Genomic DNA, 26,384 nt, shown 5'->3' with positions numbered 1-26,384 from the left:
TTAGTGCAAGTATAAACAACTGTGCAAATTGGAGTGACGTTTTATGAATTATTTAATATGAGTAAAAAAAAAAAAAACAGTTGTATGATTTGAGTGCTTGATTTATTTGTTTGTGTGTTTGTTTGTTCTGTTTGCAGCCTGCAGGACACCCCAGATCGTTCACCCCCCCCCCCCCCCCCCCCTTTTTTTTTAGAGCCTTTCTTTTTTTTTGTGGAGCTGAAGAACAGCAGAAAAGCTGCCGCGACTTTGCTCGCCCTCCCCTCCCCCGCTGTGTGAGGTGGATTCCTAACATTGACAGAATCCATTAGCATTCAAATCTCGAAATGCTCAACTGCATCGACAACGTGGGAAAGTGTGTGTGTGAGAGAGAGAGAAAGGGAGAGCGAGAGCCGCTGTGAAAGAGGAGCTCAGTTGCTTGTTATGCGCGCGTGCCTGTTGCCTTTCTAAGGTAAGTGAGAGTTCACTTTTTCACTCTTAATTACGGAAGGTGTAGCAGTGAATCGGTCCTGGATGTTCATCCAACTTCTCCGAGTAAGAATCCTGATCTGCGATTAGCTCACGAGGCTTAAATAACGCAGAAATACGCGATAAGATCAGAGATCTGCTCTCAGATCATCTTGTTATAGTCGAACTCGGAGATGCTCGATATGCTCGATGCCTGTATACAGACGAATGGACAGATCAGGTTTAGATGGCGATTAGATCACGGTTAGTTTCTCTAATTTTTTTTTTGTTGTTGTTGTTCTGTTTACTGAGGCCGGCTGTATAAAGTCAGGAGGTTGGAAAATGTTAGAGAAGTGATCTAATGTTCCTTTTATCTGTACCTGCTATACACTGCTGAGGTCTGCACGCTCCCCAGGGTCTCCTGATCTTTAATCATGTGCGATCAAGTGATTTAGAAAACAACTTGAAAAGCCAACCTGTCATTTGAATGAACCGATCACCCACTTCACTGATCTGGATCAGCTGTATACTGTCCTATAAATATATATAAAGAAGAACATCAGAACTGTTAAATCTGTCCGTAATATTAGATGGGATACTGTGTTAAATAAGGGACAGTCACGTCACATGGATGCCACTCTTGTTTTTATGCATAAAATGTTTTGAGCCAGCGGGGATAACCCCCTGCCACAGGGCTTTCTTCTTGTACATGCTTTGCTGAACTCAGGAAGAGCAGTGTAGTGTACTATGTTAAATGCAGTACAAGTGTAAACCCCAACATTGGGCTGTGGAGAAGAGATGAAGCTCCAGCCAATACTTTGGACTTTAGACTTTGGACTTTTGACATCAGTACCTGACCTGATCGCAATTTCAGTGCAGCCAAATACTCACAGCAATATTCCCACATCTGGTGGAAAGCTTTTCCAGAGCAGTAGTTCATGCCCAGTGCAGGGGCAGCAAACATCTTATTTATTACCCTCATTTTTAGAAGAAGTGTTGAACAAGCAAGAGTCTATACACTTTCGATATGTAGTGCATGAGCATAGTCATAAAGTCATGTTCTAATGTTCGGGTGGGTCTTTTGCTGGAAACTGATTTTAGATTATATGAAATGTCTTGTTTTAAGGTGACAATGGTTAAAAAGTTGATTATCCAGGAGAAAACTTTGCTGGTAAGGAAGCTGGTTGAGCAGCATTGCTCTTGACCAGCACAGCATGATTACTTTCGATTTAGGTGGTCTATCAGTGTGACCAAGGTGGTGGACCAGTTTGGTGGTGAACTGTGTGGTAAATAACTGCCTCTCAGATTGAGCTTGCTAATACTATTTGATCATACTGGCAAATTATGTTTAAGATGCTGCAATTCAATTCAGTGAGTAGATGCATTAGCTTACATGTAACAGGTTGGTGTGGCGCAACAGATAAAAAAAAAACACTAGCTGCCAGTGAGCTATTACACCATGTGGGAGACCAGGGTTCGATTCCCAGTCTGGGTGACCGTATGCTGCGCTACACCAGTAAGAGTACCTGGGCCAGACTCCTAACACTACATTGGCCCCCCTGTGTAATACAAGTCACCTTGTAAGTCGCTCTGGATAAGAACATCAGCTAAATGCCGTAAATGTAAATGTAATGTAACAATACTCATATTTAGACTTTTCAATAACCTCATAATTCAGAGGATCCAGTGAAGTACAGGACAAAATGTACACAGGACATAACATATACGGTTCTGAACATTATACCACAGAATTGTTTTTTTGCCCTTGAAAATCCAACTTGGACTCAGAGTGTCGAATATGGGCATAACGCTGACCACAAAATGACACACGACTGGTCTATACCTGTTCAACAGTAGTTTGTAGAGGGAGACTTTGAACATTAGGAAACCCTCTTCGTGTATATAACCAAAGACAAAAAACAATTACAATTCCTGCCTCTATTAAATATACTCAGTCAACAGTAGCGAAGGCATTTAATCATGTATACAAAATGTATAAGAAATAATTCAGCCACCTGTACCAATATTAACCTAAAACTGAAAAAATGTTTTTTGATACCAGCACCATGTAATTTTAATATGACAAAGCACAATTGCCCAAGATAATACGTCTGATGTTGACTCCACTTTCCTTATCCCTCCACCACCCACACCTTTGTGTCTTTTGATTATATATCTTAAACGTAGGAGGAGAATTTGAAAAACTACAGAAACTTTTTTTTTTTCACTACCTGAATAATATACAGAAAAAATCCAGAGAGCTAACTTTACTACTAGAAAGCTGAAAATCATGTGGGGTTATTAGCTCATAGAGGGTTTTGCAGTTAGGAAATGCAAGTGTTAGGCCAGAACGCCTAGTTAAACCATATAAAGGAGCCTTAATGGACTTCACTGCAGCGCAGAAACTGGAGTACTAGTAGCTTTATAGCATTATGCCAGGGGAGCTTTGGAATGTCATGTTGGTAATGTTTGTTTTGAGTGTAATGGCCAACATTTCAGATGCATTGCAGAGGCTTGACAAAACATTTGCTGAGTTTGTATTTCATCATTGCATCTGTCCGCCTGGTACATTCCCCTTTATTATTTACTTTCCTTACATGGTCTCAAGACTATTTTTGTACATTTCCTTTTATTTCTCTTCATTTAAAAAGTGACACTTTGAAGCACGGTCATTGCCATTAGTACTTCCTGCTGCTCCAGTTGCACAATCCCATTTTCTACATATGCTTCTTTACGTATTGCCCAATAAGACTGGTTTTGTGATGAGTGACATTTGTGACAACAGTGACGGTAAATCAGCCTGACAAAGGTCTGACTAATGATCTAACAAAACGGGCTTCACAGTTCTCATGAGGTCTGCTCTCATGAAGAACATTCTCATTAAGTTTTTTTACTGACCTAATGTCATATGAACTTTTTACAATACTCAACAAGTTCACAACATACCAGAGCTACAAGGACACAAAATAAATTTGTAGCCATTTTGAAATTCTGCCTCAGATAATCAAAACAGTTTAGTTCCGCATTCACATTTGAATAGATGGGTGTGTGAAGGTGTCTTTGGTGGTTTTCTTTGCAGATCCCCACATCCTTGTTAGATCTATGTTGATAAGGGTTCTGTATAGTACTGATTTTGTTTTGAAGGCAGTCACACTGTAGAGGAACCATTTTTGGTGCTCTAATCTTTAAAATGAAAAAAAAAATTAACCACCACAGAGACAAACCATTTAACTTACCATCCGTCATGTTTTTATATAGAACCATTGTCTAAAAGAACCCCCTTTCAATGTGTGATATCTGCCTGTACTGTACAAGATATGTAGAAACACTGACTTACTACAAAAGGGCCACAATATGTTGTTTATCAATGGTTATTGTAATATTGAACGCTGCAGTTTAATAGAAATACACAGGCTATGGAAATGCATCCTCTAACAAATTCCAAATTCCAAACAAATTATTTTATGTGCTGTGAGCACCCTGAGCATTTAGATGTTTTAAACAGGTCTATAGTTTTTTTGGGCTCAAACTGGATTTACAACAGATCACATTAATTATTTAAATAAAACATTTTAACACATTATTATTATTATAAACATTATTTTGGTTAAAGTAAGTCACAAGTAGTATCAGTGCAGTATGATATTTTATCCGTCTCTGTAGGCATTACACTTTTTGGTAATACTCGGGTCCATAAAGTAATCTGGTGATCTCTGGTGAACAAATTTATGATTTTACAGTAGAGGTCAGAGTCCGTTGATGTCCCTCCTTCCTTTACCTTTGGTCTCTCTTATCTTGAAAAGCTTTGTTTACTTATTATTTCATAGAATAGAGTACAGTATAAGGTGGGACACTGTTGGCATACGTGAAATATGAAACGTAGTGTGACATAAATAATGATTGCACCTCGGTTTGTTTTTATTTTTGCCATGTTTTTCAATATTTTGTCAATATTTTGTCATGTTTGACTGACGAATCAAATCTGAATGTCCTTTTACTTCAGATTATAGTTGATTGGCCAAGACATGCTGGGTGTCTTAAGGTTTCTTCTTTACTTTTGCAGTTGTGCTAAAAGGAAGACCACTGGTGTACTAAAAAGATATCACACAGATTAGCCAAGAAAAATAGCATCAGTTGATGACGGAAACCTTGTGAGAGCTGTAAAGAGAAACCTCCAAAAACAACAATCAGTGACATTACAAACAGCCTCCACAAGGCAAATGTGAAACTTCAAGATCAGTAATAAGGAATTATTGATGCTGTACTTGCAAGCAAGCAATTTGCAACCAAAAAATTTTACTTAAAAGTTACTTTATTTTCTAAATGTAATTAATTTACTTTAAGGTGCCTTCTTTTAAATTGTTTAACACATCTACATGGAAAATTCAGGAATATAGAGGTAAAATTCTGATCTTTCATGGAGTATCAAAAACATAATTTAAGATAAGGATTGGAACAGGTGTCTAAATTAAATTCTTTTTGGTTAGTACATATAACAGAACTGTGAATGTTTCATAGTCATCCATCAACCGCAGTTCAATTTTAACCTAATCTTATTGAAAACTTTAGAAGTATGCATTCCAGAAAAATTGCTGTGTGCTGAAGTGCGTAGTTTCCCCTTTGGGCACACCAAAGAACATTTTTTTTATCTTCCCGTTTTCTTAAACACGTTTCTCCAACTGTCATTTAGTGTTGTTGCTTTTTTTTGGTCTGAACTCATGAACATTTTTTTATTAACATGCTTAGACATGCTGGTCCTATCATTGGTCTCAGGTGTGCCAGAGGAAAACACTTTTGGACGCTAGGGGAGCATATCGTCCGTTTTGTGCCATGCATACTCTATCTCAAAAAGGGGAAAGTCACTTTTTTTTGCTGTTTTTTACCTTGATTTCTTGAAGCTTTCCTTTACATTGTAGAAAAAGATCACATTGACTTCCATTGAAAAGTTGTCAATATTACAATAACCACCTTTGTTGATTACTGTCATAGTATTGACCAGTTTTTAATGATCTAGAACTTGTGTAATTCATCACACTTGTGTCAGTTGATGAAACCTATGAAGGAAAAGATTAGGACTACAATAAAACAATAATAATCATTATAAAAAACAACTGTTAATTAAAATAACACTGTTGTAAAAGGTTTGCCCCTTCCTGAGTTTGTTATTGGATATATCTCATTGTGAATGCTTTTATATTTTCAAATTCAATTTGTGCTGCTTATTTATAGGAGCGCAAAACTGCAGTGAAGTAAAGTGAAATGAACTCTTCACCTGTAGGGGCAGCCCAATGGCAGAGAAAATCAATTGCTTCTTAAAGCAAATACATCCTTATCAATCACAATTTATGAATTTTCTCTATTTCACTTTTTCAGCACACAAATCACTGTGAAAATCAGGAACCTGCATTATCTTTAATAGCAATGACTACAACCAGCATTTCCTATAAACGATCAGTCTAGATGAGGAATTGGCAGGCTGCCAGCCAGATGTTCTCAGTTTGTAGATACCAGCTATCACTGCGATTCGGTGATGATCTAGAACCCAAGACATGGTTTTGTTGCCCTATCTTGACTGTATATTTTGGAAAAATTAAATAATTGTTATACTAAGTTAAAGACATGATATTTTACAGTGTTAGTGTTGCTATTTAATACATACATGTGTTTGTAGTATAATAGACAGTATATCTATCTTTTTTAAATATCAACTTGCATACCTGCATATCGTCTACTTACTTATCTTTCCATGTGTCCATTCATCTATTCATCCATCTATTCAAAACAGTCAACCAGTACTGGCTTGACAGCCCTGCAAAGAACTGCAATTTGAAACAGCAAGGGGGTGGAGGGTGGTTTAGGGGTTCAACAGGTTTAAGTCCCTCCTTCTCATACTGCATTTTTTTCAACCCTTTCTTCCCAGATCTGAAATGTAATCACACGGACACCTACAGACACACGGATATCCAGGCCTGGAGTATATGCCATAAAGCTTCCATTCATCCTTTATTTTCTGTGAATGCAAAATCTGGCTGTGAAGACAACGCAATGCGCTCAGAGGAAGGCATCTTTCGAATTTGCTTCAGAGGCATCTACAGTTGCCACTGGAAGCATCCAAGGAAAGGCAGGAGAAGAGTGAGCATCCCTCTTATCTTTCTACCTTTCACCATATAATTAATACCAGTGGCCACTAATCACATTCTAATGAATGACTTAACCTCAGTTAACCTCAGTGGTTTACTATCCTGGACTCAACATCCCACTCAACACTTGTGCCAGTTTAGATGATCTCAACACTTGAAGTTTTTGGGAGACTGGGCCCTGGTCAGTTTGATCTTCACTAGTATGAGAACACTATTGCTGTGTGGTGGGAATATAGAGAAGATTAGATCATTATTGCAACTGACACAAGTAGACCATATCCCAGGAATGTCACTGAATACTTCCTTAATGAACACTTAACCACACTTATGCAACTGCATTCTCTTCTTCGCTAAATTTGAAGCTTGTGTTTTTGGATGAATGGTTTAGTCCCTGTGAAAAGTATGTTCATTATGAAACCTGATTACTGGAGCAGAGAGAATCTTTTGTGTATACTGGGACCAATTAGGAATGTATTCAGATATCTCTGACACTTTGTCTGGGACCGACTAATTTGGCATTTTAATAGCTCATAAGGCTGGAAGTAGTTTGTAGCTTCTTTTTTTGGGGCATCATGCACCTTCTGTCTCATCACTCTGTCATTCATGATCAGGCGAAACTCAACATGAGGAGACGGTGGCATGGCTCCAACCCTGGCATAAAAGATCACTTGCATGTAAAGACACAACAGGATTGTTTTTTCTTTAACTAAGAACTCAAAACAAGAATTTGTGGTTATTTTCCATCAGAAAAGGCCCTTTAGGAGCATATGAATTAGCCCTGGGGGAGGGTGAAATGTTTTCACTTGACTGGAGCAACTTGGCTTTAAATACATATTTCACAGGTAGACGGTTAGTGGAGTTATGAAAGAGTTCAACCACTAACCAGCAAACTAGCCGACATCACTCTTGCAGTCAGGTTACTACTGGTGCGTAAACACAGTAAATTAAGATTTCTATTAGTGATTTTAAAATTCATACTGATCATTATACTTAATATAGAATACTGTTGCTTTATATAAAGGTAAAGGTGCACGTATTTGTCACTGTACAGCGAAATGTGTCCTCCGCATTTAACCCATCTGGTAGTGAACACACACTCACACACGTGTTAGGGGCAGTGAGTACACACACACACCCAGAGCGGTGGGCAGCCAACTTCAGCGCCCAGGGAGCAGAGAGGGTAAAGGGCCTTGCTCAAGGGCCCAACAGTGGCAGCTTGCCGAGCCCGGGAATCGAACCCACAACCCTGTTATCGATATCTCGGCGCTCTAACCGCTGAGCCACCACTGCCCCATATACATTATTTAATAGTTTTGACTTCTTTTATTATTATTATTAATCCTGAATACAGAAAGCTTGTGTGAGCTGAGACTGTAGTCCCATTTTATATACCACCGATTTTATGGCTGTTACTCATTACAAATGACTTTCGTGTTACTCTTTTAAAACCCATACAAATCTTAAAAACTGGAAAATAACAGGGCAAATGCAGGATCCTTGTATATTATTTACAAAGAAAAAATCATGGTAGACCTTCATTACAAAGCATGTCACTATCTCTGCCTTAACTTTAAATATACTAGCTCTGTTTATTAAGATGATAAATTACTGATGCTGTTTAAAAACCTAAGAACTAGTCAGTAGAAACAACTCGTACACTGCCACCTCACAATTAATTTAATCTGTGACTGAATACAATTCGAGAGTGGTCTGTTTAGGTGAGGTTAAGGATCTCCTTGCTTTTGCATTGGAGTTTATTCAGTTTTATATTAACATGATTAGATGCTCATGTAGTTTGCTCATATTTACAGTCAACTGTCATAAGTAGCACACATAAACACATATGTGTGCAAGAAAAAACACTGCTCTAAATACACAACACATAATTTATATTGTTTTTGAGACACGAGTAACAAATAATATTACTCATACATATGAGTAATACGTTTTATTGAATCAAGTTCAAGTTTATTTGTCACATACATAGCCATACATGGTACAAGAAGTGGTGAAATGCTTTGAAATGGTAACTGTCCGTTAACATGAAACAGTAAGATAACCAAGGAAAGAACGAAATGAAATGTAAACATGTAGTAAAAAATGTAATCATTTAAGAAATGTAATTGTAAGAAATGGTAGGATGCAAAATGTGCAAAAGAGTGAAGTGCAACAAAATGCTGTGCAAAAACTGAAATGTAATTTCATGAAATTAAACTATAATATTTTGTTACAAGAACAAGCCATTGTATCACTGTAACAAATACCTTTTGTAACAGTTTATCCTCGCACATTGCTTATCATCAGTCTAGATATTTTTTTATCAAGTGTTCTTAGCTCATTGTATTTCGCCATCATTTCAGTAACTGCCACAACAAGCTTTGCAGCATGAGATGACAGATTGACAGTTTCATTCAAATAATGATCACAAATGAAAGTAAGTGACATGTATAAACTTGCAGTCCTCTTTGCTTTCTCATTCTCCTTCGTAGTGCCCGTGTTGCTGGTTCTCCTTCATCTCATTGATGGCCATTCTGGCCTTAGGATGGATGTACGTTTGTTTTGTGGCTTATAATGACCACAGTGATTTCAATTGGTGAGGACAGATACACATAAGCGCTCCATAAAAGTGACCACATTATATGAAATCACCTTTACTGCAGCTGGCAAATGATTTTGTTGTTCCTTTTTAACAGGAAGGCTTATCAGACACTCCATCTGTGGGTGAACTGGTACATGATTGTTATCATCCTGTCTGCAGTATTGGCTATATACTGCCTTCTGCTTCTGGTGAGAGTAGAAAAAGCCCTAAAAGCTGCCCATATGTTAATTTTATGTTTCTGTTACATAATCCTATGTTAGAATTTTTCACTTTTTTAGAGCATTCAACATTATAAAAGTACAACATTTCATAACCGCACACTAGCCATGAGCTAATATGTTAGTTCTGAATGAATAAATACTGATTAATGAGGGGAGTTCTTGTTTTGAATGTATTATTCAATACATTTGTATATTGAGTTCAATAAAACAATGTATGTTGTATTGTTACTTTATTAATAGGTACTGTGTCATTCAAAAGCTTGGGCACCCCTGGTCACAATTTCTGTTATTGTGCATAACTAAGCGGGTAAAAAGGGAACTGAGTTATATAATATTAAAGAATATTTTACATTTTCAGCTTTTGCAGTTTCCAAACAACAGAAAAAGTAAAATGGCCCTAAGCAAAAGTTTGGGGTCTGCATATTTAATGCTTAGTAACACACCCTTTTGCAAGTATCACAGTTTGTAAAAGCTTTTTGTAGCCAGTTAAGATTTTCCCTCAAGATCTATCCAGATTTTCAGTAATGTTTAGATCAGGGGACCTTTAAGTTCCATGGCCCTTGAGCCATCCTCTTTTCATCTTCAGCTTTTTTATAGATGGTGTGATGCTTCCAGAATTTGCTGGTGTTTAATTAAATCCATTCTTTTTTTATTTATATATATTTTTAATGTCCCCCCATTTTCTACCCAAGTTTGAAGGCCCATTACACAATCCCTTAATCCCTTAATGTAAACTCCCCTATCACTAACAATACCCAAAAACTATAAGGGTGAAAATTAGCACGTTTCTTCCAACACATGTAAAGCCAGCCAAAGCCTATATTCAAACTGCCGCTGATGCAGCATCCCTAGAGAGGAGCTTGGAGGAAAGTAGGCTCCTCAGCTCCGATGCAACAGCTAACACACGCCTGTGCTGACCAACATCACACTAGTAGTTCCATCAACTCAACCTCAGCTTGACGTCCAGATCAAATTAAATCAAATCCAATTTATTTGTATAACGCTTTTTACAACTACTGTTGTCACTAAGCATCTTTACACAATCCGTATTTAATGAAAAGACACACACACACACACAAAAAACAATAACATTAAAAGATATAAAAAACTAAGACCCCCAGTGAGCAAGCCAATCACTGTTTTTCCTAAAAAGAATTTTTTTAAAACTGCGCAAACTAAAATGTTACACTGTCATCTTTAACTTTATTCAGTTTGGAGAACAGTTCATCTTCTACCCACTTTTGACGATTCACAGTAACAGAACTTTTGACCAGGGGTGTTTGCATGCCTGCATGTACTATTTACTCAGTGTTTCATTAAATTGGGCAAATAATTGGCCATTAATTGTAATCATTCTTTTGCAGCTTTTCTCATTGTTCCAGTTTGCCATTAAAGAACCTTTGGATCTACACTGGCTACATAAGGTATTACAATCCTAAAAGTGTCTGAATCAGGGTGGATTTAAAAAAATGTATTTAAATTTAATGTAAGTAAATATAATTACATTATTATTGATTTCTTGGGACAATTTCAGTTTGTCCATTCATCATAAAATGTTCACACATTATTCTGTTAATGCATCTTATATTTTGATCTGATAAATACCTGATTAGTGTCAGCTCACATTTTGCTTGTAACATCTGGGAGGCAGTTGGAGACAGAATATGTTGACTGTCCAGGGGAAATCCAAGTTTGGGTTGGGAAATGCTGACCACCTGTGGTTTTAGGCTTAGCTACTGAATGTACGTTTCTTCTCGTGTAGGTGTTGCTGTTTCTGGGTCTGATTATTGTTCTGCTCGGTACAGCGGCAATAAGCAGTCAATGGAAGACGGAATGGAGCACTGTTCATTTGTCACTGCAGGTGGAGAGCTAGAATAAATTTACAGATCCCCAAACCATGTATGATGATTAGTGCATGAGTAACAGTTCTGGATTTTGTATCAGTGAAAATTGGCTGAAAGATTTTATGTCCTCTCCAATAACTCCCAGGCCACGGCCCCTTTTCTGCAGCTGGGTGCGGTTGTGTCTTTGACCGTGATCAGCTGGCTTGTGTTCCAGAGTTTCAACAGTACTCAGAGAGCTGGTCAGTACTGATCCTATCGTGTTACATACAAGTGATATCTAATGGCAGCAAGCAGAGGCATGAAATGTAGGCAAGGAGGATCGATTTTCTGTGTATTTTGTCACTTCAAGTTTAAGATTAAAGATAATTTTAGCAGTCTTCAGTTTATGAGATCATTTCATCCTAGATTGATTCTTGAAGGCCCAATACAAGAGAAGAGAGGTAATTTACATGCCAGTTTTAAATGCACACTTACAGAAACAGTTCATTTGAAAGTGGCCATGTTAAAATGGAAGAACGGTGTAGGACATGAGCTCTAAGTTCAGACAAGACAAGTGCTTGTTCATCAAAATGTAATATAAAGCGTCAATTTACTGCTGGAATTTCGATTTCGTTGGGAGCTCCTGACGAGTGCGGCAAGCTTAACATTGTATTATTGCGAGATTGTCGGCTCGATCCTCAATGATGCCATAGCCATCTGTAGCCAGGAGTCTCAAAAAGCATAATTGGCCTTGCTTTCTCAGCACAATGCTAGCCAATGTGTTCATCGGTCGATACAGCTGAAGGTGTCAAAAGTATTCACATTCATCACTCAGGTAGAAGTGTAGATATTAGGGTTTAAAAAGACTTCTGTAGAAGTTGAAGTATCAACTTTTTTTTTCAGCTTTTTACTCAAGTAAAAGTTTCAGAAGTGCCTTCAAGTATAAACGTAAAAGTAATGTAAGGTAAACAAATGCCAAAAGCTTTGGCCTCGCCACAGGGGCCTATAGTGCACAACCCCCCCTCCAAAAAACAAGTCATAATGATTCTAATGTTATCTTATAATGTTAATGTTGAAACATTTTGGGATGCACTAGGCTGCCTGTTTCAGCGACATATATGCCCACTGAAAATGAATGCTTTTTAGTAATATCAAATATATATATATATATATATATATATATATATATATATATATATATATATATATATATATATATATATATATAAAAAGGAGCATCTATGTGCACTACTGAGCATTAATGTGTTTCATGGAGTGGAAAATATGATGAGTAGTTGCCTATAGGTTTTGTAATGATGCAAAAAGACAAGAGGCATGTTATCAATAAGCTTTATTGGAATGTAAATGTGCAGCTTAGTTGGGACATTTCACTCGAGTTCTCTTGAGTCTCTGCCACAGACAATTTAATATTAGGCTACATACATCTGCTATGTCCTTGCTGAAGTGTGATGTGACATGTGCAGGTGCGATGGATCGCTTATAGTCCAATGGGGGGTCAGAATGGTATATGTTTATACTTCTCATCCAACCACAATCAAATTCACACTTTCTGGGTGGCACTGTTTATCTGGTAGGCACTGGTAGGATCATATGAAAGGGGTGGTGGGTTAGTTACTAGAATTGGAAATGACTAAAAGATATTCTGTTTAGTCTCGTCTTACGCTTAATCTGGTTCTGATAAATTGGCGGGCAAAATGTTTTCTTTTCTGTCATGTCAAATATGAGAAGAGCTATTCAGACAAGCATTGATCAATAGTATCAGGTCAGTTTGTGCAGGTCAGTGTATCTGATTAATTTTGAATACAAGTTAACTTTATATACTTTATATCTTTTTAGTGTCTAAGGTCCTTATATCTGGAGCATTCGTTGCAGTCTCCACAATGATTTTCCTCAGTCCCCTTATGATTCAATCTCCGTGCCTTACTGACACACTTCCCCCGAAACCTACCCTGGTTGGACACCGCGGTGCACCTCTGGTAAGGTCAAATGTTCTAAGAGGTTATTTTGATTTGGTGTCAGGGCCTTTGTGTAGATACCGTAACCTATTATTTTACACCTGCATCCACCCTGAAACTAGATGCTTTGGATCAGCATGTTTCTATACTAATGTTTCATGCTGATTGTTAAAGCGTGACTTTTTTTTTCTCCAGTCAGTTTGACAGATAGAGCAGGATGAATCATGTGTAGTTAATTTATTTATGCAATATGGCATCACGCCCAGATTGTAAGCTGTCACTGTAAACTGTCAAAGTAATTCTAAGACCAAAATGTCAAAATGCTGTTGGAACCACAGTGATCTTAAGACTCAGTGAGCTCAGTAAGAACAGTAATACTCATTACTGAGATGCGTAATCCTCATCCAGCAATATTCTTTGTGTTGGTTGATCTTGAAATGTTGGTTTACACGTGTGAACAACAATCGCCAAAAAGAGAATATGGTGATGGATGACGATATTTAGAGAAAGGAAAAAATATAATACGTATCTGATTGTTCTAGTTTACAACCATGTTTCACATGCTCTGTTCAGCTGGCTCCAGAGAACACAATGATGTCATTCAGGAGAAGTATGGAATGCAATGTCATAGCCTTCGAGACAGACGTGCAGCTCAGGTATGTCAGATCATTTATTGACCAAGATCAGTTCTCAGACTAACATAGGATTAACAAATAGTCCATAGTCTTGGTTCTGATGCATAATAATCTCTCTATTTACAGCAAAGACTCTGTGCCTTTTCTTATGCATGACAATAAGAAAAACTTTCTGAAGAGGACAACGAATGTGGACACTGTGTTTCCAAATCGAACATACAACACAAGCAGTGACTTCACATGGGAAGAGCTGCAGAAATTAAATGCAGGCGATTGGTTTCTCAAGGTAAGGGAGTTAGGAGAAGGTTTTGGTTTTGTTGTTTTACCCTCTAGAGTTTTTCCAGAATGTTTATCAGTTTTAAGGAAGTGGATGTTCTGTTGTTTGTGTAGACAGACCCATTTTGGTCGGCCTCCTCGCTTTCAGATGAAGAGAGAGCACGTGCTCGGAACGAGGGCGTGCCACTCCTTCGTGATCTCCTAGACCTTGCCAAAAAACACAACATCGCTGTCATCTTTGACCTCAAGAATGAGGATGATGACTGTTTTCATATAATAACAACCATCCTGAATTCTAGCATCTCGCCGGATTTGGTAAGTTTGTCTACAAAAAGCATGAAATACCATTTTTATTTCAGTTTTAAGTGAAATACAAGGGGCAGTGAGCTTTACACACTCAGGAAATGTCATACCATGGTTAATTTACCATTATCCACAGTTTCTGAGGAAATAGAAATGTTGTTTTTATTTTTGCCTAATTTTCTCCTTAATTTTATCATTGCCAAGTCCCACCCACTAGCTTGGTCTCATGCACAACATAGCTGAATGTTCTTAGACAGGTGAAGCGACACTGCATATTGTCCGCCTGCCGCTAACACAGTGTTGCTGGGTAGCTTAACCAGCTTGGAGGAGAGCGCTACTGGACAATTCTGTTACATCAGCTAGCACACATCCATTCGGGCCAGCATGGGTTGTAAGGCAAAAGAGAGCCATCCTACCCATCCAGATAGAGCAAGGCTAATTTTCCTCTCTGAGACTGTCAGCTATGGATGGCCGTGATGATAAAGCCAACACTAAGATGCATCATTGCACCATTCAGGAACCCCCTAAATGGATATTCTGTAGATACTGTACCATAATGCATTTTAAAAATAAAACATGACCATATGCACTGAAGCGGCATGAACACATATTGAGCAAAACCTCTGATAAGCAGCTCAAGGATGGGCAATGTCACTAATATTTAGCTAACAAGAATATTTATTTTTTAGTTTACTTGGCATGACTTTGTTTTTCGTTTTTCTTAATTATTTTTTTATTTTCAGATTCAGTATTTAATTTTTTTAATTTAATAATTAATGCGGGCCATACATTTATTTTTTTATGGGTTCCTTAATATGGTCCCAAATTTTGTGTGTATTGATTAATGTATCAGTTAGTAGGCAGTCATGGATACATCATATTAAGAACTAACTAACTTCTTAGCTTTGAATATAAAAGCATTAATAAGTTATTATTATACTGATCCAGATTTATCCACATTTCTTTCAGATATGGTGGCTCCCTGCAGCATGTAGAGAGTACACTAAAGGGTTCCGCCAAGTGTATGGCAGTGTGACCTCGATGGAACGCAACAACGGAACCTTTTTGAATGTGAACTACAGCATGCTGAATGCTAAGAACATCAGGTGTGTGTCAAGCTTTTGCACACTCCGTCTGGCATGCAGAGACATGAATGCTGGCTCTGCAAAGGTTGGCTCCAGGAATAGTGTAGTCTTACACCCTGAGGGGAAATGAGGCTCTGATATTTAATATTAATAAATGTGAGTCTGCTCTGCTGTGAACTATGCAGGGAGGATGTATGAAACTCAAATGAGTGATTACATTGGCAAATTTCTACACCACATTTTTATGTTAAAAGCTCTGTGATGTCAGGAGCTCTGTATCCTCTTGTCTTTGAATAACGTAATATTTAAAGAAAAATTTCACACCGCCATAAATCTTTGTTTTTGTGATACAGGCCATTACATGTAGCAACGCCAGCCAGATCAGCTTGTCTGTACCTAAAACATTAAATCTCTGGGCATAGAGGTTTCGAAGAACATTAGTCTTGGTTTAGACAGGCCCAGAGCTCTGTGCATTTGGGTGATAAATGTGTTTGCACGTGCTTGTGTATGTGTGATGCAGTGTCCTGCGGAGCAAAAACGTGACCGTCAACCTCTGGGTAGTGAATGAGCGTTGGCTTTTCTCTTTGCTGTGGTGCATGGGGGCTACCTCAGTGACCACTAACACCTGCCACATCTTCAAAGACATGTCTCGGCCTGACTGGCATCTGGTGAGTTCTTTGTGTATCCCATTTTACTTTTTTTTTTTTACATCATTAAGCTTTTAGATTAACAAAGATGTATTTGTTTATTTTATTTAAAAAGGTGATCAAATCATTTTACTTTTCTCTTTTACTCTATTTTACCCCCTCCTATAAGCTAGAAATGAAATATGTCTATAGATAGAGTTTAAGGGAGGAGAAGCGGTGGAGGTGGGTTGCTAAAACTTGGAAACTTGGAAGAAGGTAACAATGGAATTTGTAGGACGGTTAATGTTGGGAGGAAGGGCTTCAGACATGTTCTTCCTCCCAAAATAAACTTCATAACTTCACTTCACAGCCAGGAAGATACCAAGTTAAAAACGCTCATCACTGTCTGAATATCAAATGTTAAGTATGCTTAAGTAAGCTACTTATTTTAAATTACATTTAGGGCTATTTTAACATGTAAGGGCCATTTTAATCCAAAGTGACTTACAACTTAATTTTGTTACAGAGGTAGAATGTAGCACATTCTGTGTAGGATTGGTATAGTGTGGTGTGCTTACAGAGCTAATTGCCTTTGTCAAACCATGTTTAAAACATAGAAAACAAATTATACCTAATGTTGATTACATGTAGGAACATACACTATATTGCCAATTGTATTCACTCACCCATCCAAATCACTGAATTCAGGTGTTCCATTTGATTCCATATACAGGTGTATAAAATCAAGCAAACCTAGGCATGCAAACTGCTTCTACAAATCTTCTTGTGAAAGAATGGATCGCTTTCAGGAGCTCAGTGAATTCCAGTGTGGTACAATGATTGGATGCCACCTGTGCAAAAAGTCCAGTCGTGAAATTTCCTCGCTACTAAATATTCCACAGTCAACTGTCAGTAGTATTATAACAAAGTGGAAGAGAGTGGGAAAGACAGCAACAAGTGGTAGGCCACATTAAATGACAGAGCAGGGTCATCGGATGCTGAGGCGCATTGTGCACAGAGGTCGCAAACTTTCTGCAGAGTCAATCGCCACAGACCCCCAAACTTCATGTGGCCTTCAGATTAGCTCAAGAACAGTGCATATAGAGCTTCAGGGAATGGGTTTCCATGGCCAAGCAGCTGCATCCAAGCCTAACATCACCAAGCGCAATGCAAAACGTTGGATGCAGTACGCCGCCGCTGGACTCTAGAGCAGTGGAGATCTGTTCTCTGGAGTGACGGATCACGCTTCTCCATCTGGCAATCCAATGGATTAGTCTGGGTTTTGCGGTTGCCAGGAGAAAGGTACTTGTCTGACTGCCAAATGTAAAGTTTGGTAGAGGGGAGATTATGGTGTGGGGTTGTTTTTCAGGAGTTGGGTTCGGCCCCTTAGTTCCAGTGAAAGGAACTCTTTTTGGTCAATTTCATGCTCCCAACTTTGCGGGTACAGTTTGAGGATGGCCCCTTCCTGTTCCAACATGACTGCGCATAACAGCACAAAGCAAGGTCCATAAAGACATGGATGAGCAGGTTTGGTGTAGAAGAACCTGACTGGCCTACACAGAGTTCTGACCTCAAACTGACAGAACACCTTTGGGATGAATTAGAGCGGAGGCCTTCTCGTCCAACATCAGTGTCTTACCTCACGAATGCGCTTCTGGAAGAATGGTCAAAAATTCCCATAAACACACTCCTAAACCTTGTGGAAAGCTTTCGCAGAAGAGTTGAAGCTGTTATAGCTGCAAATGGTGGCCTGACATCATATTAATCCCTTATGGATTTGGAATGGGATGTCACTCAAGTTCATATACATGCGAAGGCAGGCGAACAAATATTTTTGGCAATGTAGTGTAACTAAATACTGAATAAAACACTTTTTTTTTAATAAGCAAAAGTTTATCTGGTTAATGTTATCTGTGGCATAGTCAAGTGAAGTCAAGTCAAATTTATTTGTATAGCGCTTTTTACAACTGTTGTCGTCACAAAGCAGCTTTACATAATTAGTACTTAATAAAGGACAGAGACAGAGAAGAAAGAAGAAATAACATGAAGGGTCAAAGACCCCCGTGAGCAAGACAACGGCGACAGTGGCAAGGAAAAACTCCCTCAGAGCTGGAGGAAGAAACCTTGGGAGGAACCAAGACTCACAAGGGGGACCCATCCTCCTCTGGCCAGACTATTTAAACATTAATGATAAAAATTACCAAAGCAGATACAACAGAAAGTTGATAGTGGTGATATTAATAGTGTCAGACAGACACGAGTCCATCTAGGTTTCAGCACGGCCACCAAACAGGCAGCAGCGGCAGGCGGGTGAGCCATGGGTGGTGGCGGGTTGGGGGGGACCCGCTGGCCGGACTGGTAGGTGGCAGCTGGTTAGATGCAGGTAGAGGGGACCTCAGCGGGCAATCTTCCAGCAGGTCGGGCTGGGTGGCCATTTACTCGAAGAAGGTAAAGAGAGAAAAGTTAATTCTGAGAGGAATTTTATGGAGTGCAGAGAATGTTGAGAATCAGCATCTGGGTATGTCTGACCACTCCGGCAGGTCTGATTATCACAGCATAATTAAAAGGAGAGAGCCAGAAGGTAACACGGACACGGGCGCACCCTGAGAACACCAGCATCTATCTGCTCCACCGTCAACAAACCTGAGTGATCGCGTGTAAGCAGCGAGACGACAGCTCCAGCATCTCAGTGTACTACAATTCCCTGGGTCCGCGAACCCCTGGACCTGCAGCCCTTATCTAAGAAACATTAATTACCAAAAGCTAAACTAAACATATAAGTTTTCAGCTTAGATTTAACGATTGAGACTCTGTCTGAGTCCCGAACATTATCTGGAAGGTTATTCCAGAGCTGGGGGGCTTTATAAGAAAAGGCTCTTCCCCCTGCTGAGGTTTTCTGAATTTTGGGAACGAGTAAGAGGCCAGCACCCTGAGATCTAAGTAGTCTTGATGGTTCGTAATATACTATAAGATCCTGCAGGTACTCAGGAGCGAGGCCATGTAGGGCCTTATATGTTAATAGAAGAATTTTGTATTCGATACGGAATTTAACTGGGAGCCAATGAAGTGCTGATAGAACTGGACTGATATGGTCAAATTTTCTAGTTTTAGTAAGGACCCTGGCTGCAGCATTTTGCACCAGCTGAAGTTTATTGAGGTTCCTGCTGGAACAACCTGACAGTAGTGCGTTACAGTAATCTAGCCTTGAGGTAATAAAAGCGTGTACTAGCTTTTCTGCGTCTTGTAGTGATAAGGAGTTTCTTAGTTTGGAGATGTTCCTAAGCTGCATAAAGGCTGTTCTACTAATATTAGCTATATGTTGCTCAAATGATAAATCTGAGATTTTTAGCTGCTAAACCAGGAATGATGGAAGAATCAGCCAAGTCTAACATTAAGTCTGATTTCTAGAGTCTTTTGGACCTAAAAGGAGAACTTCGGTTTTGTCACTGTTGAGGAGAAGGAAGTTATGTGACATCCAGAGTTTTATATCCTTTACACAGTCCTCAATTTTCTGTAATCTAAATTTATCGTCAGGTTTGGCTGATATATAGAGCTGTGTGTCATCTGCATAGAAATGGAAATTAATGCCATGTCTGCTTATAACTGAGCCCAGTGGTAACATGTATAATGTAAATAATAGCGATCCTAAAATTGAGCCTTGCGGAACTCCATATCTTACTTCTGCGTAGTTTGAAGGTAAATCTTTTATCTTTACAAATTGAAAGCGTCCCGTTAGATATGATTGGAACCATGATAGTGCTGTCCCTGTGATTCCAACCATTTTCTCTAATCTTTCTAGTAATATAGTATGATCTATTGTATCAAAGGCTGCACTAAGGTCTAGTAGGACTAATAAAGATACGTAGCCTTGATCAGAGGCAAGAAGGAGATCATTCGTAATCTTCACTAGGGCTGTCTCTGTGCTGTGATTGGGTCTAAATCCAGACTGTAATTCCTCATACATGTAATTTTTACTCAGGTATAAGCAGAGTTGTTGGGCCACAGCTTTTTCTAATGTCTTAGATACGAATGTTAAGTTTGAGATGGGTCTATAATTAGATAATACGCTAGGAACAAGATTTGGTTTCTTGATTGAAGGTTTTATAACTGCTATTTTAAGGGTTTGGGGTACATGCCCAAGGCTAAGAGATGAATTTACAATTGTTAAAAGAGGTCTGATTATAATTGGGAGAATTTCTTTTAGCAATTTAGAGGGAATCGGGTCGAGTGTACATGTTGTACAATTAGCTGAGGATATAATTTTTTCTAGTTCAGGCTGTGGAAGTGGGTAGAAGGCTTCCAGCCTTTGTTCTACAACTAAGTTATGTTCTAAAGCAACTACATCAGGTGACGGCCATGTTTGATTTAATAAGCAGGGTTGGATTTGTTGTCTAATATTTTCTATTTTATTATTAAAATAGAAACATGACTGGTTAAAGATGTTGGGATCTGGGGTTGAGTATCTGCCTGGCTTTTAGTATGTTTAGAGATCTCATTAAAAAGAATTCTGGGATTGTTTTTGTTTTTCTCGATCAGCGAGGCCAAATACACTGAGCGAGCTTTAATGAGAGTCTTTCTATATTGACTAACGCTGTCCTTCCACGCAGAGTGGAACACCTCTAGTTTGGTCGTCCGCCATTTACGCTCTAGTTTCCGCACTGTTTGTTTTAAGGTACGAGTTTGATCACTGTACCACGCTGCGAGCCTTTTTTGCCTCATCATTTTATTTTAGAACGGTGCTACTTTGTCTAAGGTTGATCGAAGGGTATTTTCTAGATCGTTTGTTAATTTAACGAGCTCCGTTTGGTCTGATGGAGTGTAAGCTAAGGTCGATAGGCGTGGGAGATTTTTAGTAAACTGTACAGCTGTCATTGTGCGCTTTAGACATTGTTGGGGAGAAGAATTAACATTTTGCCTTAGATGTAGCTCAAAGGAGATTAGATAATGGTCTGATATTACTGAGCTTTGAGGTAGAATATTTAGCTGATCAATGCTAACACCCAGGGTCAGGACTAAATCTAGGGTATGGTTACTGTAATGTGTGGGTCCAGTTACGTTTTGTATAATGCCAACAGAATCTAAAATTGATACAAACGCCTTTGTTAATGGATCGTCTGCTTTTTCAAAGTGAATATTAAAATCTCCTACTATTATAACTTTGTTGCTGCACACTGCCAAGTCTGCAGCAAAATTACTGAATTCTTTTAAAAATTCAGAGTAGGGCCCTGGAGGCCTATAAATATTAATCAGTGAGAAAACATTTTTATTTGTGGCTGGATTTGATATATTAATGTAGATAAGCTCAAAAGAAGTGAAGGTGTTACAGTGTTTTTGAATAATCTCTAGTGTATTCTGATAGATTATACATACTCCACCTCCTCTGCCTGATAATCTAGGGCTATGTACATATAACACTGATTAAATTATTAAAACGAGCTGATCTAGATGTTCTATGTTAGCTCTTGGGAACCCTTTTAGCACACATAATTTGTTTTGGAACATAGGCTACATAAAATTTCAAACTGCGGGTGGCTATTTAAATACAGAATTTAACATAGTTAGCAGAATATTGAATTGCAGTATTAAAAAAAACTATACAACATATCAATAATTAGGATTTTCTCTTGGAATGAGTGTGATATGTACTGTATTATAATGCCAGAATTAGTTGTTTATGTTTTACAGCTGCTTGCATATGTGCATGCTTTTTAAATGCATTTTTCATTTCCCAGACGCGTCGCCAGTACCTCATTATATGGATCACTGCCGATCTGGTGTCCTTGTCATTGATGGTCATAATGTTTTTTTTGCAAAGGTAAGAACTGTTACTAGGATGTGTTGCTGAGAATAAATCAGAACAATCATAAACAAAACATTTGTCCTTTTAGTAAAAGGCACATTCTAGACAAAGATGGGAGGGAGCTGCTTTTCACTGAAAACAAATCTCTCATGATTCGAATGTAGTTGCTGATCAGAGTAGTTTTGTGAATACTGCTACATTTTCCATTGATGGAGAGGAAAAACATTTAATTAATGAATTCATGATGACATCCATTCAGCAGCATGTGTTCAAATCATTCTTCCATTAAACAGAATAAATTATCAATATGAATTTTGACCATACATTATACATGTAACTGCATTACAACCTGTTTCTTTGTGTACAGGAGAAAGAAGTCAAGGAACCAAATTTTCCGCCTGGAATCAGAAAGAATTGTGCCCCTGCTGAGCCTGTAATTAGTCTTCGAAGTTCACTAAAGCACACATTTTTTATTATATGCAATGTTTTATTGTTCACAGGGATTGGAATTTCAGGTAAAAAAAAAAAAAACAGCATGCAACATCCCACACAATGTGAAGTAACCTACATTTAAAAATGCTGCTTGACAGTAATAATCTAGACAAGAAATATCTAGATATGTTGATAACCACAGAATTGACTCAAATTAAAATGTTTTTTTTTTGTTTGTTTGTTCAGCATTGTAATACACTGAAATAAAGTATTGATGCATAATTACCATGAAACAATTACATAAAAATCTATTTTTGGCCAGAGAATTAAATAATTCAAATGGTTTGTAGGTGATGAAATGCTGTTCCTTGATTGGCATGTGACAGGTTTAGACCTGACACAATGACTGTTAACAGAGATCCTCAAAGAGGTCCAGCTTAAAGTGAAATTGTTACTTTGCGACTTGGAATATTATTGCTGTCTCATCTTGCTTGTGTCTGAAGGGCCGGTTCTCCACACCCAGGTTAATCTCTACATGTTGCAGTGATGAATCACCACTGACACTCCAGACTAGTCTGCTGAACCCATTTGTGGATTCGTTTGTGTCAAGCACTTTTGAACCGAATTACCTTTTTCCTTTTTATTTTCCTTGTTCCTTAAAGGTAGGTTTTGAATGTGACTGTTTTGGAATGTAACTGAAAAAATAACTTCATAAATAGATTTTAAACATAAAGAAACTTACAACTTAAAAGTAGTAGATTGTCCATTATTTGTTTTTGAGCTAACTGTGACTACATTTGCTGTTGTATATAACATTTATTCGTTATTGTATTTTTTGTATTTTCTTTTTGCTTATAGGTAAACTGTAAGAGCTAGGGTATATGCAATTAAGACAGATAACACAAAAATGGTAGCCACTACTGCCTCTTAATGCACCTTCTGATGTTGATTTAATAGCTTGTGTCTAGGCTTACTGTAACGCATGGACACTCCTACTAAAGTCCTTTTCCCAGATTGGGGACTAGTGATTTTAATTCTTACCCAAAAAAATAAAATCTATAGAGAAGAATTGTTATGCAAATAACCATACTTAAACCTTTATGGGGTTCTTTTAGTTGTCATGGTTCTGTGTAGACCAACCATATAATTATCGCTTGTACTAAAGAACGAATGAGCGCACTTGCATGCTTAAACACTTGGTGCTGTTGACTTTGACCAGCAGTCAAATAATTCCTTCTCTATTATTTCTTTCTGGTTTTAGTAAATTGTAAATGGAGTTAGCAAGTGACCTAAATTTGAGCCTATTCTAAGTTTTTATTATATCATCGCTGTCCCACAATAACCTTGTTACCTCCGTTTTTCTTTTTTTGACTATGATTCGAATGTGGCAGCTGGTTCAAATTGACAAAATGGTCAGCCTGGCATTTAGAAGAAAGATTGAAACTTGAGTATGCTGTTCTTGTGTGAACTGATGCTGTTTGACTGGATTGCCAAATAGTTGTTTTTGGCAAGATATCAGTTTCCCCTATTGAAGATTTCCTGTGTTCCATTTTCAAGTCCTTGATCATCAGAAAAACAAGCAAAAACCTTGAAATGATAATTCATGTTATAACAGAAACAAACATATTCTTATTGAGCAGATAAATATCCTTTGAGGTTATAGTTGTTATTGTTACAGTTATTTAATGTGCATGTATAAATGGAAATCCTTCAAGATAGAACGTTTTTATAAGATGGACACTGTGAACCTACAGTTGCAATACAAAATAGTCTTTTTAAATTAGATTTATTAGCAAAACTGATCAAGTAATGCTTTCAATTAAACCAATTAAACAAGAACAATTAAATTCAATGCCACGTTTAATGACACGTTTTTGACCACCTGCCTGCTCAGGAATCTGGTGACAGCTGATGATAGCTTCTTCTTTCTGCCACGTTCAGGTAGTGTAGCCAGTGTTCCTTTCCTTTGAACTTGTGGACTATGCTTCCGACTGAATCTCTAGGACATTCAGGCCTTTTGCTCTATTTTTGTTTTCTTTTTCTTGTTTGTGCAAGGCAGTGATCTCTTTCTTGAATGTTTCAGACAATTCTCATGACATTCCATCATGCAGTTAAAACATCACCTATCAAGTTCGAGTATTTGATGTGTGTTTTATCTCAAGCACAGTATACAAAAGCACCTAATATAGCTTTTATTTTGCTACCTGATTTGCAAATGTGTGCTCTTTTGAGGGATTTTATACGAGGGTTGAATAAATCTGAGACTGCATTTGTCATTAAAAGTGTTTTGTATTGCATTTGGAGAAAGCACTTGTTCTATTAGTTGCAACCTAATCTGCAACAGGGGTTGAGTCATTCCAATTGCAACTGGATGAGCCGTACTGAGACGAGGACTGTACTGTTTTTCTTTGTATTTGGGAATTGTGTTGTGCAATGTGTGTAAGGTTTTTAATTTTGTTTTATTTTACAAAATCTCTGAGTTGTCTCTTTGTGTGTTTAGAAATGCACAGCATCCACCAATATATTTGTATAATATAGTATGACCTGGTATTTTACTGTGATTTTGTATATTTGAATTTGAATCAGTTGTAGATCTATTTTTTTCCTGATCTATTTTTTCAGACAGCCTTTTAGTAAATAAGCCTTTGGCCATGTTTCATACATTACTGATGTGTAAATAAATGGCTAACAAATAAATGCACTACTCGCTTTTTAATATTCCTGCACAACATTCAGTACTAGAGGTGTAATGAGTTATTGTGATACAGTGGTGTCTTGATTCAATAATTTGTTTAATATGGCAAAAACAAGGAGTGCCTGATGATCTATCTGACATATACTGTATTAATATTTTCATTTTCTGTTTATCTGATTCATTCAACATTAAATGTGAAACATTAGAAAACTAAAGTTGTGCTTTATAAGAGTCCTAATCTAACATGTAAGAGAGACAGTATGGCTAGGATGGCTAATGCGTTATTCCAGACCTAATGCAAGCTTACTTGCTAATCCATACAATAAAGTATGACATAGGGATTTTTATTTATTTTAAAATAAAATAATTTAATCTAAAAGGGAAATATCACCACCTGTAAAATATTCATCCTTAAAGGTATTTAATATTTGTCTTTTGCCAGGAAGTTGTCAAAAAGTATCAATAAATTACTTCAGAGTGAAATGAAAACATCTTAGATATGAATCTTTTAGTTTCTAGCATTTAGCCTCCTGGTGAATTGATTATATTAAACAACATTAAACAAGGGTAGTCAAGACTTAGGATACACTGTGATGTAATGTGATATATTAGTATTTTGTTATCCAGTACATATAATGCTCTTTCATATAATAGCAGTACAGTACTGTCATTTTTGCACTTTGTTATATTTGCACAATGCTACTATTTGCACTTCTGGTAGATGCTAACTGCATTTCATTGTCTTGTACAGAGCGGTGACACAGTTTCTATCTATATATCCATATAAAAAGTAGATTTCACACTATAGAAAGGGTACAGATGTGTTTGATGATAAAGCTCCAGAACTGGTAGTTAGTAACATTCTGAAGAAACGTGTTTTTCTTTTTTTGCCTTTTTTTTTTTTGCTTTTTCTATACCAGCATTGCTGGTGAACATCTTGAACACTCCAGAACTGTCTTGTACTGAGGTTGCTCTAACCTCTTGTGGAATGTGAAAATATGTGTGTTGTGAAGGAACATGGCTGTGGTTAGTGATAGGTGGCTTTAATGTTTATATTGTGGTGTGGATTTTAGTCCAATAAAACTTGAGTAAATGTTTAACAAAGAGAAATAACTAAGAATGCAGTATGTGGACTAATCAGCTCGCATTCAGTTAGATCAGAATTCATTAATGATTAATTTACTGTTTGTAGCAGAGTTACTGTAATTCTGAAAGAAAGTACTTTGCATTCCAAATGTCAGTCTCTAACCATTCAAGCAGGCAATCTGGACAAAATATCAAACTGACATTTCAGATCTTTTTTTTTTTCAAGAAGATACTGAGAGAGAT

At 37.7% G+C, this 26,384-nt stretch overlaps 1 protein-coding gene across 1 annotated transcript; it reads left to right on the top strand.

The window, feature by feature from the left end:
* Positions 1 to 261: 261 nt before the first annotated feature.
* Positions 262 to 25,057, top strand: gdpd2 (glycerophosphodiester phosphodiesterase domain containing 2). The gene is made up of 15 exons (XM_072663426.1): positions 262 to 448; positions 6,365 to 6,576; positions 9,074 to 9,177; positions 9,278 to 9,371; positions 10,769 to 10,828; positions 11,167 to 11,265; positions 11,394 to 11,487; positions 13,085 to 13,224; positions 13,777 to 13,859; positions 13,965 to 14,124; positions 14,229 to 14,429; positions 15,387 to 15,523; positions 16,023 to 16,170; positions 21,861 to 21,943; positions 22,296 to 25,057. Exons 2-15 carry the CDS (start codon positions 6,490 to 6,492, stop codon positions 22,363 to 22,365), a joined length of 1,560 nt encoding a protein of 519 aa, XP_072519527.1. The 5' UTR covers positions 262 to 448; positions 6,365 to 6,489; the 3' UTR covers positions 22,366 to 25,057.
* The last annotated feature ends 1,327 nt before the right edge of the window (positions 25,058 to 26,384 follow it).

This window comes from Salminus brasiliensis, chromosome 19, assembly GCF_030463535.1.
Source record: "Salminus brasiliensis chromosome 19, fSalBra1.hap2, whole genome shotgun sequence".
NCBI lineage: Eukaryota > Metazoa > Chordata > Actinopteri > Characiformes > Bryconidae > Salminus > Salminus brasiliensis.
The sequence above is the reverse complement of the archived record's forward strand: the minus strand, read 5'-3'. Positions and strand labels throughout refer to the sequence as shown.